The following is a 15065-nucleotide window of genomic DNA, read 5'->3' as shown; positions in this document are numbered from 1 at the left end:
GTCTGTCTCTCTCTCTCCCTCTCTCTCTCTCTCTCTCTCTCTCTCTCCCTCCATTGCTCTGTGCCTGAGTGCTGACTGAGACAAGATGCCCCTGCTGTAATGCTCTGCAGAGCTGTTGGTCTTTGTTCACATTCAAATCCTGCTATTCTGATTGCTGTCTTTGAAAACACGAAACTGTTTAATATTCAGTCTGTTCCCAAAGTGCGCACGCACACACATTATATTTAAACATAACTTAAGGTCAGGAATGAATTGTGTATGTTATAAAGTAAGGGTTAAATCCAATGCATGAAATGAAATCGAATTCTCTAGAAATGTCCTCCATTAGTTTTTCTAAGAAGCCTCAAATGAGCACTCTCTGGAAGCAGTGGAGACTTTTCAGGGCAGAAGGTTATTTCCATCAGTGAAGCGTGGCATGATGGCATCATGTTAAAAGACTTCTGTAGAAACCCTCTTTCCTCTGGGCTCAGGATTTGATTCTGAGGAATAAAGAAGACACATTAACTGAGGGGCAGAGGGAGCAGATGATTAGCATGAAGAGAGACAGAGGGGTCAAACACTCTGTCTGCAGGGAATCTACAGAGAGGATTGATTTATGTTTCTGCAGACAGGCAGCTTTGGTCAGGTTCTATTCCAGCGTTGATGGTCGAGGAAAACTATTTAACAGGCACATGAAAGGTAGTATTCCCTCCAAAAGGTTGCACCAACTGTGATAAACGACTAGAAGACATGTTCTCCTGACTTAATGCTCTGTGGGAGTCACCTTTGTAGTGTGCATCATTCATCGGTGTGTAGTGAAGGGAGAGAGAAGTCACCCCATCCAGCCTTGAACCTGGGGGTTACGGGGTTACCAAACCTGCTTCCTTACCGCAAAACCACCAAAGAGCCAGGCTCATTGGTATGGCAGTCAGAGCGCATTCTCATCTGTAGGGAATGAGGCACTCTGTCACAAGGGCCAAGTACGACCTTAGGAACCTTTTTCCCAGTGGCCATAATCCCACCTCCCAGTGGCCGTAATCCCACCTCCCAATGCCCATAATCCCATCTTTCTCAATGCCCTGCTGTCTTCCCTGGAGTCGAGTTTGTCTGCGTCCGATCTGAAACTAATACAGATAGTGAATCTAGGCTCCGTGTAACCTTTTTCCCAGTGCCCATAATCCCACCTCCCAATGCCCATAATCCCACCTCCCAATGCCCATAATCCCATCTTTCTCAATGCCCTGCTGTCTTCCCTGGACTCCCACAAGATAGAAGCCTGCTGAACCTTGTGTTAGTTAGCAAGCTGTGACCAGGTGTGTCCCTTTGGCCCTGACCAACACGATGTGTTGGCTGCAATGGATAGGCAAGTCTTGCTGGTCGCACATCACCCTAAACCATACAAGCATTCACTGGCATGTTAAGCGTCCACAACAAGGGCTGACATCAACGTCTTTAATGTGAAGTGTACCCCTTGCCACCCGTGGGGGAGAATCACTGCCACGTGTCATCATCAGCTGGGATGCCAGGAGGAGGCTGACAGACAGAGGCGCTTCACCCCTGGGTGGGCGCAGCTGAGGAGGGGAGACCTGCTATTCCGACAGTGAGAGAGGAAGCATCCCAGTCAAAGCAGCGCCCGGGGCCGAATCAGAGCAGGAGATGTCAAAGCAGCCGTCTGCCCAGCGGGCCGGAGCACTGGGGAGAATGCAAATTGTGTTGACTGTGTGACTATTATCTGTTTGAAAACACTCCAGGATACTCCAGGATTCGCACAGTGGTTTTTGCTCGGGTGGATGGATGTGCTTGCAACGCCTCCTGTGTTTTTGTCTTTTTCTCTATTTGCTTACAACTCGTTCAATCTTTTGTGTTTAAATGTTTATCAATGTACGCTGTCCCTTTTCAAATGAATGTAGAAATGAAAAGTGTCACTTCATTGAAGACTAAGAGGCCATATGACTCACATGCTCCCACTCTCTTTCTTTTTTTATCTGTCTACTGCAGTCACTCTTTTTTTCATGTCTCCCTCTCTCTGACCCTACGCGCTCTCCCCTCCCCTCCCCCCTTCCCTCCTCTCCCCTCCCCGCCTCTCCTTCTTAGTCTTTGTTGCTCCCTTTCTCTGTGGCTGTGGCTTCTATGTCAGTGTCTTTCAGGTTGGCTGCACCTGAGCGATTTTTCTGGAGTACATTGCCTGGTGCTAGTTCACACACAAACACAAACACACACACACACACACACACACACCACACACCACACACCACACACACAAACACACACACACACACACACACACACACACACACACACACACACGCACACACAGACACACACAAGGTATCTGTCATCCTCATCGTATTCACTCAGGGATCCTGGACACGAAGACCACTGGCCAGAACAACTAACTACACAGTCAGTGTCCACTGGGGTCCCTTTAAAAGACTGCAATATGGTGGCCTTGTGTAGTAAAGTGCATTAACAGGGTTGGGTGAGAATCAACCCCTGTAAAAACTGGGCAAAGCTATAAGCATCCGCACCACAGGGATTTTACTTCATGGGTTCAAGAAGAAGGAAAAGCACCATGGTCTGGCCGATTTTATTACAGAACTTTCACTTTGATTACACCTTTCACACAGACACGCTCCTGCGGTAAAAATAACTGTTCCGGTGAGCCCTGGTCTGTAAATACCAGCTCACAGCCTTAGTGGCATTCCATGCAACGCCTCTTCAACATGGATACTGGGGAATACATCTCATGAAGAGTTGGGAAAATGATGTGTCGTAGCAACACTGACAATTACGCCAAGCACATTGACTTTTATTGGTCACACTGGTCACTTGGGGTCCATGAACAAAAGCTCTGCTTCAGTCTACATTTAGGATTAGCTTCTCCTAAAGACACCAGTCGCACTGAATTGTGTTCCCTCCAAACATGAGACCACAACTCTACATCGATTGATCCATTTGGTAGATGATCCCACTGAATTGATGATGATCACTGTTTTTCCTAGTCAGTGGCCTCACACTTTGAAGTCTTGAAAAGTCTTGAGTCTTGAAAAGCTTAGTTCTGTACATTCATAGGCAGCGCACTGTAGTCTTGCCTGTTTCTGTCCACAAGCAAGTTGGCTGCAGATGTTTTAGCAAATATTTACACACTCCTAATGATGTCCACCTGAAGGCAAAGGTCCATCCTAAGGTGACTCTCAGATGTGTGTCAGGGCTCTGTATTACTCTGCATACATCACACTGCTTTTGAACTCCTGCTTAAATAAGTAATATATGCTCATGTTCCCAGCAGCATCTTATGTATTTTTCATTTCCCAACATCAATAGCAGTGCCATTTTAGTGTTTGCCTTCCAGTTTTTCTCTTCCCCTCTATCCTTCCATCTGATTTTTCCCATGGCGGTCACACAGCCTATTATTTCCCTTGCTGACTGTACCTCATAAACTGGTGCAGATAGTCTATATCTATTTCTTTTACTCTCTTCTTTTCATTTCCAACCTGTCCATTCTTCTGTCTTCTCCCTCCCTCAATTCTCTCAGTCATACCCCCTCTAGCTCTCCCACAGTTACTCCTCCAGTCCTTCCGTCCCATTTCCTGTCTCCATCCCCTTTCCCTTCCCTTTTCTCTTCATACACTTTCTCCATCTCCTCTCCCTCCTTTGCCTCTCCTCGTCTCCCTCCCCCACTCTATCTCTCGTCGTCTCTTCTCGCTGTCTCTTTAACTTTTGTGACTCTTGTCTCTATTGTGCCTTTCTCCTTTTCCTCTGTCTCCCTCCCTCCATCTTTCCTCTTCCCTCCCTCTCTCCACCTTGCTCGCTCTCTCTCTCTCTCTTTCCCTCTTTCTCCCTCTCTCCACCTCACTCTCTCTCTCTCTCTAACCCCTTCCCTCCCTCTCTCCACCAAGCTCTCTCTCTCTCTATTTCCCTCTTTCTCCCTCCCTCCATCTTTCCTCTTCCCTCTCTCTCTCTTTCTCCCCCTTCCGTTTCTCTCTATCTCTGCCCCTGCACTTCCTCCCTGTACCCTCCCTCGGAGCCTCCTTCAGCGCTGCCTTGAGAACAGGTTGCGGAAGGCGTTGTTGTAGTTCTTGTTGAAGGCGGTGTAGATGAGCGGGTTGAAGAAGGAGTTGGAGTAGCCCAGCCAGAGGAAGACGCTCTTCCAGATGGGCGGGATGTCGCACGAGCACAGCGGGATGATCAGCTCCGTCAGGAAGAAGGGGATCCAGCAGAGCACGAACACGCCAATGAGGATGCCCACCATGAGCGCCGCCCGACGCTCCTTCTGCTCGCGCCACGTCTCGCCGTCCGCCTGGAAGGATACGGTGGCATGGCGCGCCGTGAAAGCCATCTGCGGCTGTCGCTCTGCCTCCTTCACCTGAGGGTAGGGAAGAAGAGAAGAGAGGATAGAAGAGGAAAGAGAGGAGAGGAGAGATGAAGAGAGGAGAGAATAGGAAAGAGAGGAGAGGAGAGGAGAGGAGAGATTAGGAAAGAGAGGAGAGGAGAGAAGAAGAGAGGAGAGATTAGGAAAGAGAGGAGAGGAGAGAAGAAGAGAGGAGAGATTAGGAAAGAGAGGCTTTATTATTTCAATAGAGCCAGCGCATATTGTCAGCATGGAAACATCTGAAATGGCTCAATTTGACTCCCACACAGAAATATTTCCATCTGTTTCGGCATTGCTGCTATAATTCAACTGTCATTCTTGTCTTTATTCAATTCTCAATGGGTGTTACACCCACCTCTGCTAAATTCTACCCATTCTGCCAACTGCCAGTTCGTGTTGAGCACACACTATTGGAGTCAGAATCTAATACCTTCTGCTGGAGCAGTCACCAATTAACAATGGCTGCCCTTTCCTAAACACTCAACAAAAACAGCTTTTACACAGCTGCATTATAAAGTCTTTGTCCCCGTGTCTGCTTGTCCCGTTTTACAGGTGCAGCCTGACCTTTTACAATGACAATAAATCAGAGATGGTGCAGACACCATCCTATGGTGGCTTCAGCGGCTGCTGTCTGAGTCGCTCGAAGGTAGCCAGGGGAACTGAAGCCTGCATTGCATGCGCAGGAACAGAGAGAGGAAGGAGAAGATAAATGAGACATTTCTGACAAGGGAATGAGTGGCAGAATGACAGAAAGAAACAGGGGGAACGTGACAGATGGAGAGAGAGAGTAAGAGAGATACAGAGAGTGATAGCAGGTGAGTGAGGGACTTGATGAGCGACAGCAGAAACTCTTGCTCCAAATCAGTCAAGGCCAGTTAAGCTGGCTCATTTTAATGCTCCGGGAGAGAGCTGGAAGCAGCTGAAATTTTCATTTGACTATTCACAGATGCGGCAAGGAAAGCCAAGAGGTACAGGTGGCAATCAGAATCGAGCCTAAGAGTGACTGAGACCAGCCAAAAATTATTCAAAACCTCCTGGCTCCTTGACTTCAAAATGAAGTCATCTCCCCATCGCTGGCACTATCTCATCGCGAGAAAATGGGATTTCTGCCATCCAATTTGTTATGAAACAAACCAGAGCTGAAGCTTTCTTTGAGCCACTTGCTTATAAGAGGGCTACACTAACACCAATGGCTTCACACTGCTAACTAGCCAGTGGAAGTCTTGTTTCTTCATTCACACATCACTTCCTTCAGACTGGGGTCTGGAGTGTTGATGATGAGTTAGTGTTCACTCAGCCAAAGAACAGCGAGCTCAAAGAGATTTTATAGTGCAGAGTGCCAAACGACAAATGGATTCTGTGTGGATAGAGTGGGTGAGGGGGTTAAAGGCCAAGCGGTGGAGACTTTTTGTTTTCTTGGAGTCCACTTGTTTTCTCTTCCCATCACTGAGCAAACACTTTCGCTATCCAAGTTTGAGAGAGCGAGGGAGAGGGAGGGAGGGAGAGAGACAGATAAAGAGCGCATAAACCAAAGATGCACTTGTTAGCAGGAATTAATTTTTTTATAAATGAAGGACAAGTCCAGTCACCAAAGATTGTGTAGTTTTGGCAGCTAAGGTTTGAAAAATATTTAGGTCAGGCGGAGAGGTCCCTGAAGAAAATCTATTCTTCCTCACAGTTGAGTGATGAACAAGTAGAGGTTCTCTGACTCAAACCTGCCCTTGCTGTGATGATTGACCTGCTTGTCAGGAAAGGCAGCAGAGAAGACAATTGGTCACGACTCAAAAGTATAAGGCCATTTTTCTTCTCTTCAGTGTCCTTGAACACTACACTCTTAGTGTAGTGGCCTTGTATGTACTAAACGCATGTGAACGCACTCTAACCACAATTTGCGACGCCCGCAACTGAACTGAATCGTTCAATCACGGGCACAATTCAATGGAATCATGGAACTGCCGATCAACCCTAAAGAAATCAATCGTTTAGTGATCAGGAAATTGACACACATGCTAATAAGGTGTCATCAATCAGATGATAATAGGCTAAAGGGCAGTCATTCTTCACTACTCCAAAAAAAAGTGGAGCTTTTTTTTTTGTGCCGCTATAACAAACAAATTCAAAAGTGGAGCAGGCATATACATGTAGGTAAGTAGATGAGGTGAAAAAGCGATTGCTTACAAAAGTAAAGGTTGCTTTTACATGGTATACAAATAAGCCAAACTGGTGCTCAAAATACTGACTCCACTGTTTCTGGGAGTGTCTATTTGTGTGTCTTACTAGCAATCTGGATGACAACTGCTTTTAAAAGGCGAAACATGTTCACCGCAAACCAGACGTGTGCTGGCAGCTCTCATGCATACAAAGTGATACGTCATCAGCCACTAATTGCGCTTCTCCTCCCATTATTTTGCCCCAAACTCCAACTTTTTCCATAACCCTCCCACGAATGCTTTTTTATGTAGAACAGAAGAGCACAACTGTGTATTCTGTGCTCTAGTAGCAGGCGGAATGCGGTAGAAATTGTGTCCTATAATGGCGCAGGTGCCGTCTGCTCCGCTGTTAATTGCTCTTTAATTCAGCTGCATGTGGGTGTGTGCTTTTATTAGTAAGTTGTTTTCTTTTGAGGTCGCATGATTGAATTACCTTGCCATCAGATGGATAACACGCTGCAAACCTTACACATTGGGCAAACAAAACGTCTTATACTTTAATGAGGTCACTGATTTTGAGTTTTAAAGTCCTGCAGAATGTGACCTGCCAGCAAACCACGGATATAAACTTGCCACGCTTCAAGACTAAAGGCACTCCCAGTATTGTTTGGTGCCCGTTGTCATATGTTATGTGGGGCCTAACTTGCTTTTCAAGAGATGGTGCTGAAAGAGAGCACCCATGGTCCGACATTTCTAAAGATGTAGACGGTCAATTTGATGTAACACTCCAAATCCTGGCCTTCTTGTTTCAGCTATGTGTGGTCTGTTTGTACAAACCATTCAATGTTTTAAGGCGCACGACGTGACGAAATCACGCCTAAAACTGGTGTAAAGATGTTAGTACATCTGCCCCACAGAGAGGAATTCACCTTGTCTTGAATGACCCATTTAACTTGCTAGTATTGGAACAAGAGCTATGGCATATAACTTCCTTTGCTGCAGGTGTGAAAACAGTATCTTTGCTAGTAGCCAGGAGCTTTGGGTTTTCACATTGATTGTGAAGTTTCTAAATTAAGTTCCAATCATTAAATTGGGAGTAACAGTGAAAATATGAAATCCTACTTGTCAATTTTCCGATTCTGTGTTCACTTTGGACAATATAGTGGTTACCATTTTGTATGACCGTCATAAAACCATGACATGTTTGAAATACAGACCAAATTAATTGAACGTTTGGATATTTAAAAAAAGGGAGGCAAAATGTGATTGTTGCCTAACATATGCAAACATTAAATAATTTCATCTGTTAAAGTTAAAGTCAGTTTATCATATAAAAAACAATGTATTTCTCTGTTTGTGAATGCGGTTGTTGAGGTGATGGGAATGACAGTCTCATCACATTTTCTTGTGTTCATACTCCTGCTGGCCTTGTCTATAATTGGATTTAATGACCGTATTAGCGCTCTGAGACATGTGCTGCATCGATCTACAGAAGGTAACACTTTGATTACTGGCAGTGCAAAACACAGTTAGACATCAGATTAATTAACAAGGTGTTTCTCTCCCTGTTGCCTGAAATAGCCTGAATACTAATTGCAGAACCCGTTCCTTACAGATGGCGAAGCCCATTCAGCCAGGGTTATTTTCCTCTTAACCCATGATGAGGCACCCTTTAAAACAGGATTCTAAAACCTAAGGTATTGTTTGAAAACAAAAGCTTGACAGAACGTTGAAATAAAAACTATTTGAGAGCTTGAACATTTGGCTTTGAATGGAACTGATTGCCATTGGCCTTATGTTCATTATCCTTTAAAAAGTGGCAGGGTAATAAAAAGTCATCATCAAGTCATAATCTACTTTAACTGAATATGTCGACGGATGTGCTTGCCAAAGCACTCGATGTGTACAGCCTCAGTGCACTGTCTGCAGCCATAGATGGTGGCAGTGACATGAACATCAGTGTCACTCCTTGACAGCGCACCCTCCCTGCAGATCCTTCTTTTCTGAGAGAGTATTTCTCAGTCATGCTCAGATGTGGCTCCCTCAAGTGCTGATGGTTGAGGAGCACTTCTTTGTAACAAGTTCCTGTGTCTGCTCCTCCAGCCATTATTTGTAGCCACTCTTGTACTCGGCGGTGAATGTATTCCCTCCAGCACACCTTGCAACAATGTATGCATTGTAGCATCTGACAGCCAGTAGAAAGAAGAGCCTCCTCCACCATTTCTTTGAGCGATGCTTGAACTGATAATATCCAACCATCTGCTCCAGCACATCCACACCGTTCATGTGTTTTTGGTAGTCAAAGAGGCAAGCTGGCACTACAACCTTGGCTTGGTCTTGATTCCTTCTCGTCACTGAGCCTCTGTGGGATCGTGGTAATTAGACAGCCCCCATGACAGCCTTGGTGTCCTGCCAAACAGTGAGGTCGTCCTTCTGAGCCACTTTGAATTCATGTTTGCCCAACAAACCTTGCTTGCTCAGCATTTTTTTCTTTTTTTGGGAGTCCCTTCCTGTCAGCACAAACAGTGCTGCAGGCATCCAGGCCCTCATGCCTTGGAAAAGTTTCACGCCTGAGTAGAAGCTGTCCATGAAAATGGTCAGATGAGACCCATACTAGGCTCTGGCTAGTTCAATACATGCTCACGGTGAGCAAGACCCTTCTGCTTTGTCCCCTCTCGCCCTGTGGAGACTTGGAGCACACACACACACACACACACACACACACACACACACACACACACGGTGAGCAAGACCCTTCTGCTTTGTCCCCTCTCACCCTGTGGAGACTTGGAGCTTTGTGACGTATGAGGGGGAGGTACTGACAGAAGGCGAGTTTTCCCTTGAATTTCACCAAGGTGTCACACAGCTTGTCACACAGCCATTCACCCCATAGAGTGACTGAAATTGACTGGTGAGGTAGGTGAGAAACCATCTTAGTTTCCACAACTTGTTGGAGTGAACCAGGTCATGAGCTTGGTATCTTGTTGGTGGATATTCCTGAAAATGCACATAGGTAGTCACAGAGGTAAAATGTTTTTGAGGAAAGTATATATGACACATTTTTACTTGTCATAATTTGTTATTATTATTATTATATACAGTACTGTGCAAAAGTTTTAGGCAGATGTGGAAAAATGCTGTAAACTAAGAATGCTTTCAAAAATGGAAGTGTTAACAGTTTATTTTCATCAATTCTTCATAAATTAACAAAATGCAGTGAAGGAACAGAAGAAAATTCTAAATTAAATCAATATTTGGTGTGACCACCCTTTGCCTTCAAAATAGCATCAATTCTTCCAGATACACTTGCGCAGTTTTTGAAGGAACTCGGCTGGTAAATTGTTCCAAACATCTTGGAGAACTAACCACAGATCTTCTGTGGATGTAGGCTTCCTAAAATTCTTCTGTCTCTTCATGTAAACCCAGACAGACTCGATGATGTAGAGATCAGGGCTCTGTGGGGTCATACCATCACTTGCAGGACTTTCTGTTCTTCTTTAAGCTGAAGATAGTTGTTAATGACATTGGCTGTATGTTTGGGGTTATGTTCCTGCTGCAGAATACATTTGGTGCCAATCATACGCCTCCCTGATGGTATTTCATGATGGATTAGTATCTGCCTGTATTTCTCAGCATTGAGGACACCATTCATCCTGACCAAATTTCCAACTCCACTTGCAGAAATGCAGCCCCAAACTGGAAAGGAACCTCCACCATGCTTCACTGTTGCCCGCAGACTCTCATTATTGTACCTCTCTCCAGCCCTTCGGCGAACAAACTGCCTTCTTCTACAGCCAAATATTTTCTAATTTTGACTCATCAGTCCAGAGCACCTTCTGCCATGTTTCTGCACCCCAGTTTCTATGTTTTCGTGCTAAGTTCAGTCACTTGGCTTTGTTTTCTTGTCGGGGTAGAGCTTTTTGGCTGCAACTCTTCCATGAAGACCACCTCTGGCCAGACTTCCCTGGACAGTAAATGTCTGTACCTGGGTACCACTGGTTTCTGCCAGTTCTGAGCTGATGCCACTGCTTGAAATCTTCCGATTTCGAAGGTAAATAAGCTTGATGTGTTTTTCATCAGCTGCATTAAGTTTCCTTGGCTGACCACTGCGTCTACGATCCTCAACATCTTCTTCAAAAGAGCGTGAAATGCACATTTTGAAACCCCTGTCTGCTATGAAATCTTTGTCTGGTAGAGACCCTGCTGATGCAGTATAACTACGTTGTGTCTTGTTGCTGTGCTCAGTCTTACCATGTAAATGGATACAAAATAAACATTTATTGTTTACATTTTTCAAAGCATTCTTAGTTCATAGCATTTTTTCACACCTGCCTAAAACTTTTGCACAGTACTGTACCTCTATTGCAAATATGTTCCTTGACATGGATTTGTGAAAAGTGGTCTGAGAAAGCCACAAATTTTGTCGGCAATCGTGTCTTTTCGCTGGCAGCTGAAGAATGGTCATGGAATGTTTTCAGGTGTCCAGGTGTTTCAGGTGCACAATTACTGCTGTTTCAGTCCTGCTTTGTTCCGCACATGAATTTGCAACCACAGTTCCTCTGTGAACATTTTGGAAAACACCTGTAATGGCTTTGAATCATCAGGCAGGTCAGTGTTGCTTGGCTTGCAGCAATACCCGCTCTTATGGCGGGGCCGTTTGTCATCTTAGAGTCTGACAAACTCGCCGCCTCCTTCTCCTCCTCCTCAAACATGTCTTCTATCCACTGAGTCTTGGCTAGCAGGTCAGCATTCACATAATAATCTGGGTCTGAAACAGAATTTTCAAATTCATTGTTGTTCTCATCCTCAAGGTTACCGCTGTACTCTTCATCAATGTCACTCCTCTCGCTCAGTCGACAGCTATTGCCACTGCTGAAGCACGATGTAGAAACGTTTTTTTTTCTTCTTTTTTTTGGTGCACTCAAAGCCTCGGCCATGGGACTTGAAAACGCCAACATCGTCTGAAACACGCTCGCGCTACATCCGGCTCCACAGAAAGAAGAAGAAGCATGGAAATGTTGCACACGGTCTTAATGGGTCAATTAGAGTGGAGAGCGAGAAATGTGGAAACCGGGTACCATAAAAAAAGAGGCTTACAAAGAGGCAGTGATTGGTAGTAGTGGAGGAGGGGTGGGGGGAGGGGGGGGGGGGTGATCAGTTGAGACGACCGGGGCCTTAATGGTGTGTGTGAATATATTAGTGTTGATTATCCAATCCACAAGAATAGAGTGACACACACACACACACACACACACACACACACGTGGGTGCACAGGCAGAATGAAAGCAAGCAAGAAAGACATTTGTTCTCTCCTTAAAAGGATGCAAAACATTCTGCAATTGTCTACGCCACCTAAAATCCGTAGTCTTCCATGTAAGGTGTTGTTGTTGGTGCTGCACAAAAAAAGTCATGGAACAGAATATCAATTAGTAGTCATTGGTCAATTACTGGTCATTGGTCAATTCGTTGGTACCAATGTGTTTTCCAGCTGAGGTAAATAGAAAAATATATAAAAGAAAATTAACATCTAAAACAAATAAAAGGAATAGACATGGAAACTGTGGGGGGGAAAAACCCCAGCATAAACATATATTATAACCTACTTATTATATATATTATAATACTTAAAACCTAAATACAAAATGTGTGTAGTGTTTATATATGAGTAAAAGGAAGTTCATTGAAGGATGTAGGGGTCCTTGACCGGAGCATAAGACGCATAAGTGTTTTTGAGTACCTAGAAAAGCGCTATATAAGTTGAAAGTATTATTATTATTATTATAAGGGGGCCAGGCGATTTTAAATGTAGGCTGAAGCTGGACTATTCACAAAGCAATAAAAAGAAACAATACAATAAATCAATCCTAAACTTCAACGGGAGCCAATGCAGCGTAGTTAAACAGGAGTGATATGACCAAACCTCTTGGTCCTTGTTAAAAGCCTACCTACCGCATTTTGGACAACTTGTAGTTTATGAAGTGAGGCCTGGCTAATACCTGGAAATAGTGCATTACAATAGTCCAGTCTAGAAGATACAAAAGCATGGACCACCTTCTCACAATCTTTAGGGGACAGTAAATTACGCACTATAGCGTTTGTTCTCAATTGGTAAAATAAGGGAACTAACCACAGAATTTACTTGTCTGTCAAATTTGAATTCTGAGCCAAAAAACACCCCAAGGTGTTCGGTTACATTGTGTGTGACCTTTTACAGCTATTCTTGTAATTGACATTATCACAAAAACAAACACACATACGCTCAGCCAAGCTTCTCTCTCCATCACGATGGTACATCCACATGAACAGCAACAGTCTCACACTCACACTCACACACACAGGGGAGCCTCAAGGGGCATAGTATGAGACTGTTGCTGTTCATGCCTCGTTATGAGAGCTGTAGGTCTGAGAAATGAATTCATTACTGGGACACAGAGGGAACAGATTGAAATCGACAAAAGAGAAATGGTCCTGACATTGCACTCAACTGCCCTGTGTGTGTGTGTGTGTGTGTGTGTGTGTGTGTGTATGTGTGTGTGTGTGCATGTGGAGAGTCTCTTTCACATGAAGCAATATTATTCATGTTTGACCATTCATTTCTGTCAGTGAGGCACATTATGAAATCTCAAAAAGCCCATATATGCATATGTATGTATATTAAAAACACAGAAGATTTAACATAATCATATTAAGGATTAATTAATTGAAACCAAAGGGGTTCAGAGACCATGTCGGCACTAACATTGCCCTAGGCCTACCATTAATATTAATGACTATGGGCCGTCGGTTCTCTAAACCCTAGTCTGAACAGACTACATGTATAGCAACAATCTTGATATTAAAGAGTTTGAGAAAACTACTAATTGTAAGTTGTGTTCATTATTTCAGCTTTATGATCACCCATACACTTCGACCTACCCCCGAAACCCCAAATAAAATCACCTCTACGACCTCGGCCATGGGCGTGATGGTGTTGGTCTTGCGCGTGCCAATGCGGAACTTGGCGGCCTTGTAGATCTTCCAGTAGACGAAGAGCACCACGCAGAGCGGCAGGTAGAAGGCGCCAAAGGTGGAAAAGATGGTGTAGGATGGATCCTGGCTTACTTGGCACTCCAGGGCCTCTTCCGAGTAGGTCTCCCCCCAGCCGAAAAGCGGTGAGAGGGAGATGACAGACGACAGGATCCAGGTTAGCGCAATCATGACGTTGGAGATGCGCTTGCGTGTCTTGAGCGTGTACTCCAGGTGGCGCGTGATCGACCAGTAGCGGTCCAGCGCGATGGCGGTCACATTCCAGATGCTGGCCGTGCAGCAGAGCACGTCAAAGGAGATCCACGCCTGGCACAGGATGCGCCCCAGCTTCCAGCGGCGCCCGTTCAGCTCGTGCACCAGGCTCAGAGGCATCACCAGGCCGGCCACCATCACATCTGAGATGGCCATGGAGGCCACCAGGTTATGGGGCACTCGGTGGAATGTCCGCACGCGCAGTATGGTCACCAGCACAAGGAGGTTCCACACAAATGTGGCCACCACCAGCATAGCCAGCAGGGTGAGGGCCAGCACACTGAACACTGAGAAGGGCCGGTAGAAGTTGCCAAAGTCCGAGTCGCCTTTGCCTCCGCCGGTCAGCTCTCCCCCCTCGGTGGAGTTAGTGGAAAGGACGGAGGAGTTGGAGTACGGCGCGGCTCCACCGTCTGCCCAGCTGACCGACATGGTTTCCGCTGGTTCAGCCAGGCCGGCGCTCACTTCCCAGCCTCAGACGTCACTGTGGGGTCAGGAGTAGAAAGATATGAGATCGTTAGCGGTCCCCAGAGATGCATAAGACAAGACGAACAGGTATTAAATATTAAAACAACGAAGGACAGTCAGCGGTCATCATTTTGATATTCTCTCATCTGCAATGCAAAGTAAAAGCACAGACCTAACGCCTTCTTTGATTACTGATGTGATGGATGACATACTGTCTCAAAGGAGGAAGGCGCTCATATTCTGGGCTGAAAAGATTGCGGTAATGTAACTTAATTTGCTTTGATTTTTAATCATTTATGCTGGTCATAAACCAACATGATAAAACAAGCAGTTGGTTGAGGTACTTGAATTACTAGAAAACAATAGATCATTATAAATAGAGACTAGTGTGTGTTAAGTGTGGCAGTGTGTGTTAACACTAGAGCATTATAGAGACTAGTGTGTTAGAGTGTTGGAGAAAGACGTCACAACCCCAAGGTGAACAAGCAGTGACTGGTTTCTCACTTCACATACTCATTTATTTATTGCCTAACATGTACGTATGTTCTTGCCCGCAGAACATACCAAGGCAGAAAAAAGAAACACACATACACACACACACACAAACACAGACACAGGCACACACACACACACACACACACACTCACACACACACACACACACACACACACACACACACTCACACTCACTCACACTCACACTCACACACACACACTCACACACACACACACATTCTTCCTGGTCCACAACCAACACGGACACAGGAAATACAAAAGTGTTCCAGGCATGGAACCTCAATAAACACTAGATGTCTGGGTGA

General features: G+C 45.1%; 1 protein-coding gene across 1 annotated transcript; it reads right to left on the bottom strand.

Moving 5' to 3' along the window:
* Nucleotides 1-4012: 4012 nt before the first annotated feature.
* htr5ab (5-hydroxytryptamine (serotonin) receptor 5A-b) lies at nucleotides 4013-14209 on the bottom strand (the record flags this gene model as incomplete). The annotated part of the gene is made up of 2 exons (XM_080855137.1): nucleotides 4013-4345; nucleotides 13442-14209. The coding sequence occupies 2 exons, from the start codon at nucleotides 14207-14209 to the stop codon at nucleotides 4013-4015; spliced, it is 1101 nt and encodes a 366-aa protein (XP_080711263.1).
* Nucleotides 14210-15065: the final 856 nt, after the last annotated feature.

Source organism: Sprattus sprattus (genome assembly GCF_963457725.1).
Source record: "Sprattus sprattus genome assembly, chromosome: 17".
In the NCBI taxonomy this organism is placed as follows: Eukaryota; Metazoa; Chordata; class Actinopteri; order Clupeiformes; family Clupeidae; genus Sprattus; species Sprattus sprattus.
The sequence above is the reverse complement of the archived record's forward strand: the minus strand, read 5'-3'. Positions and strand labels throughout refer to the sequence as shown.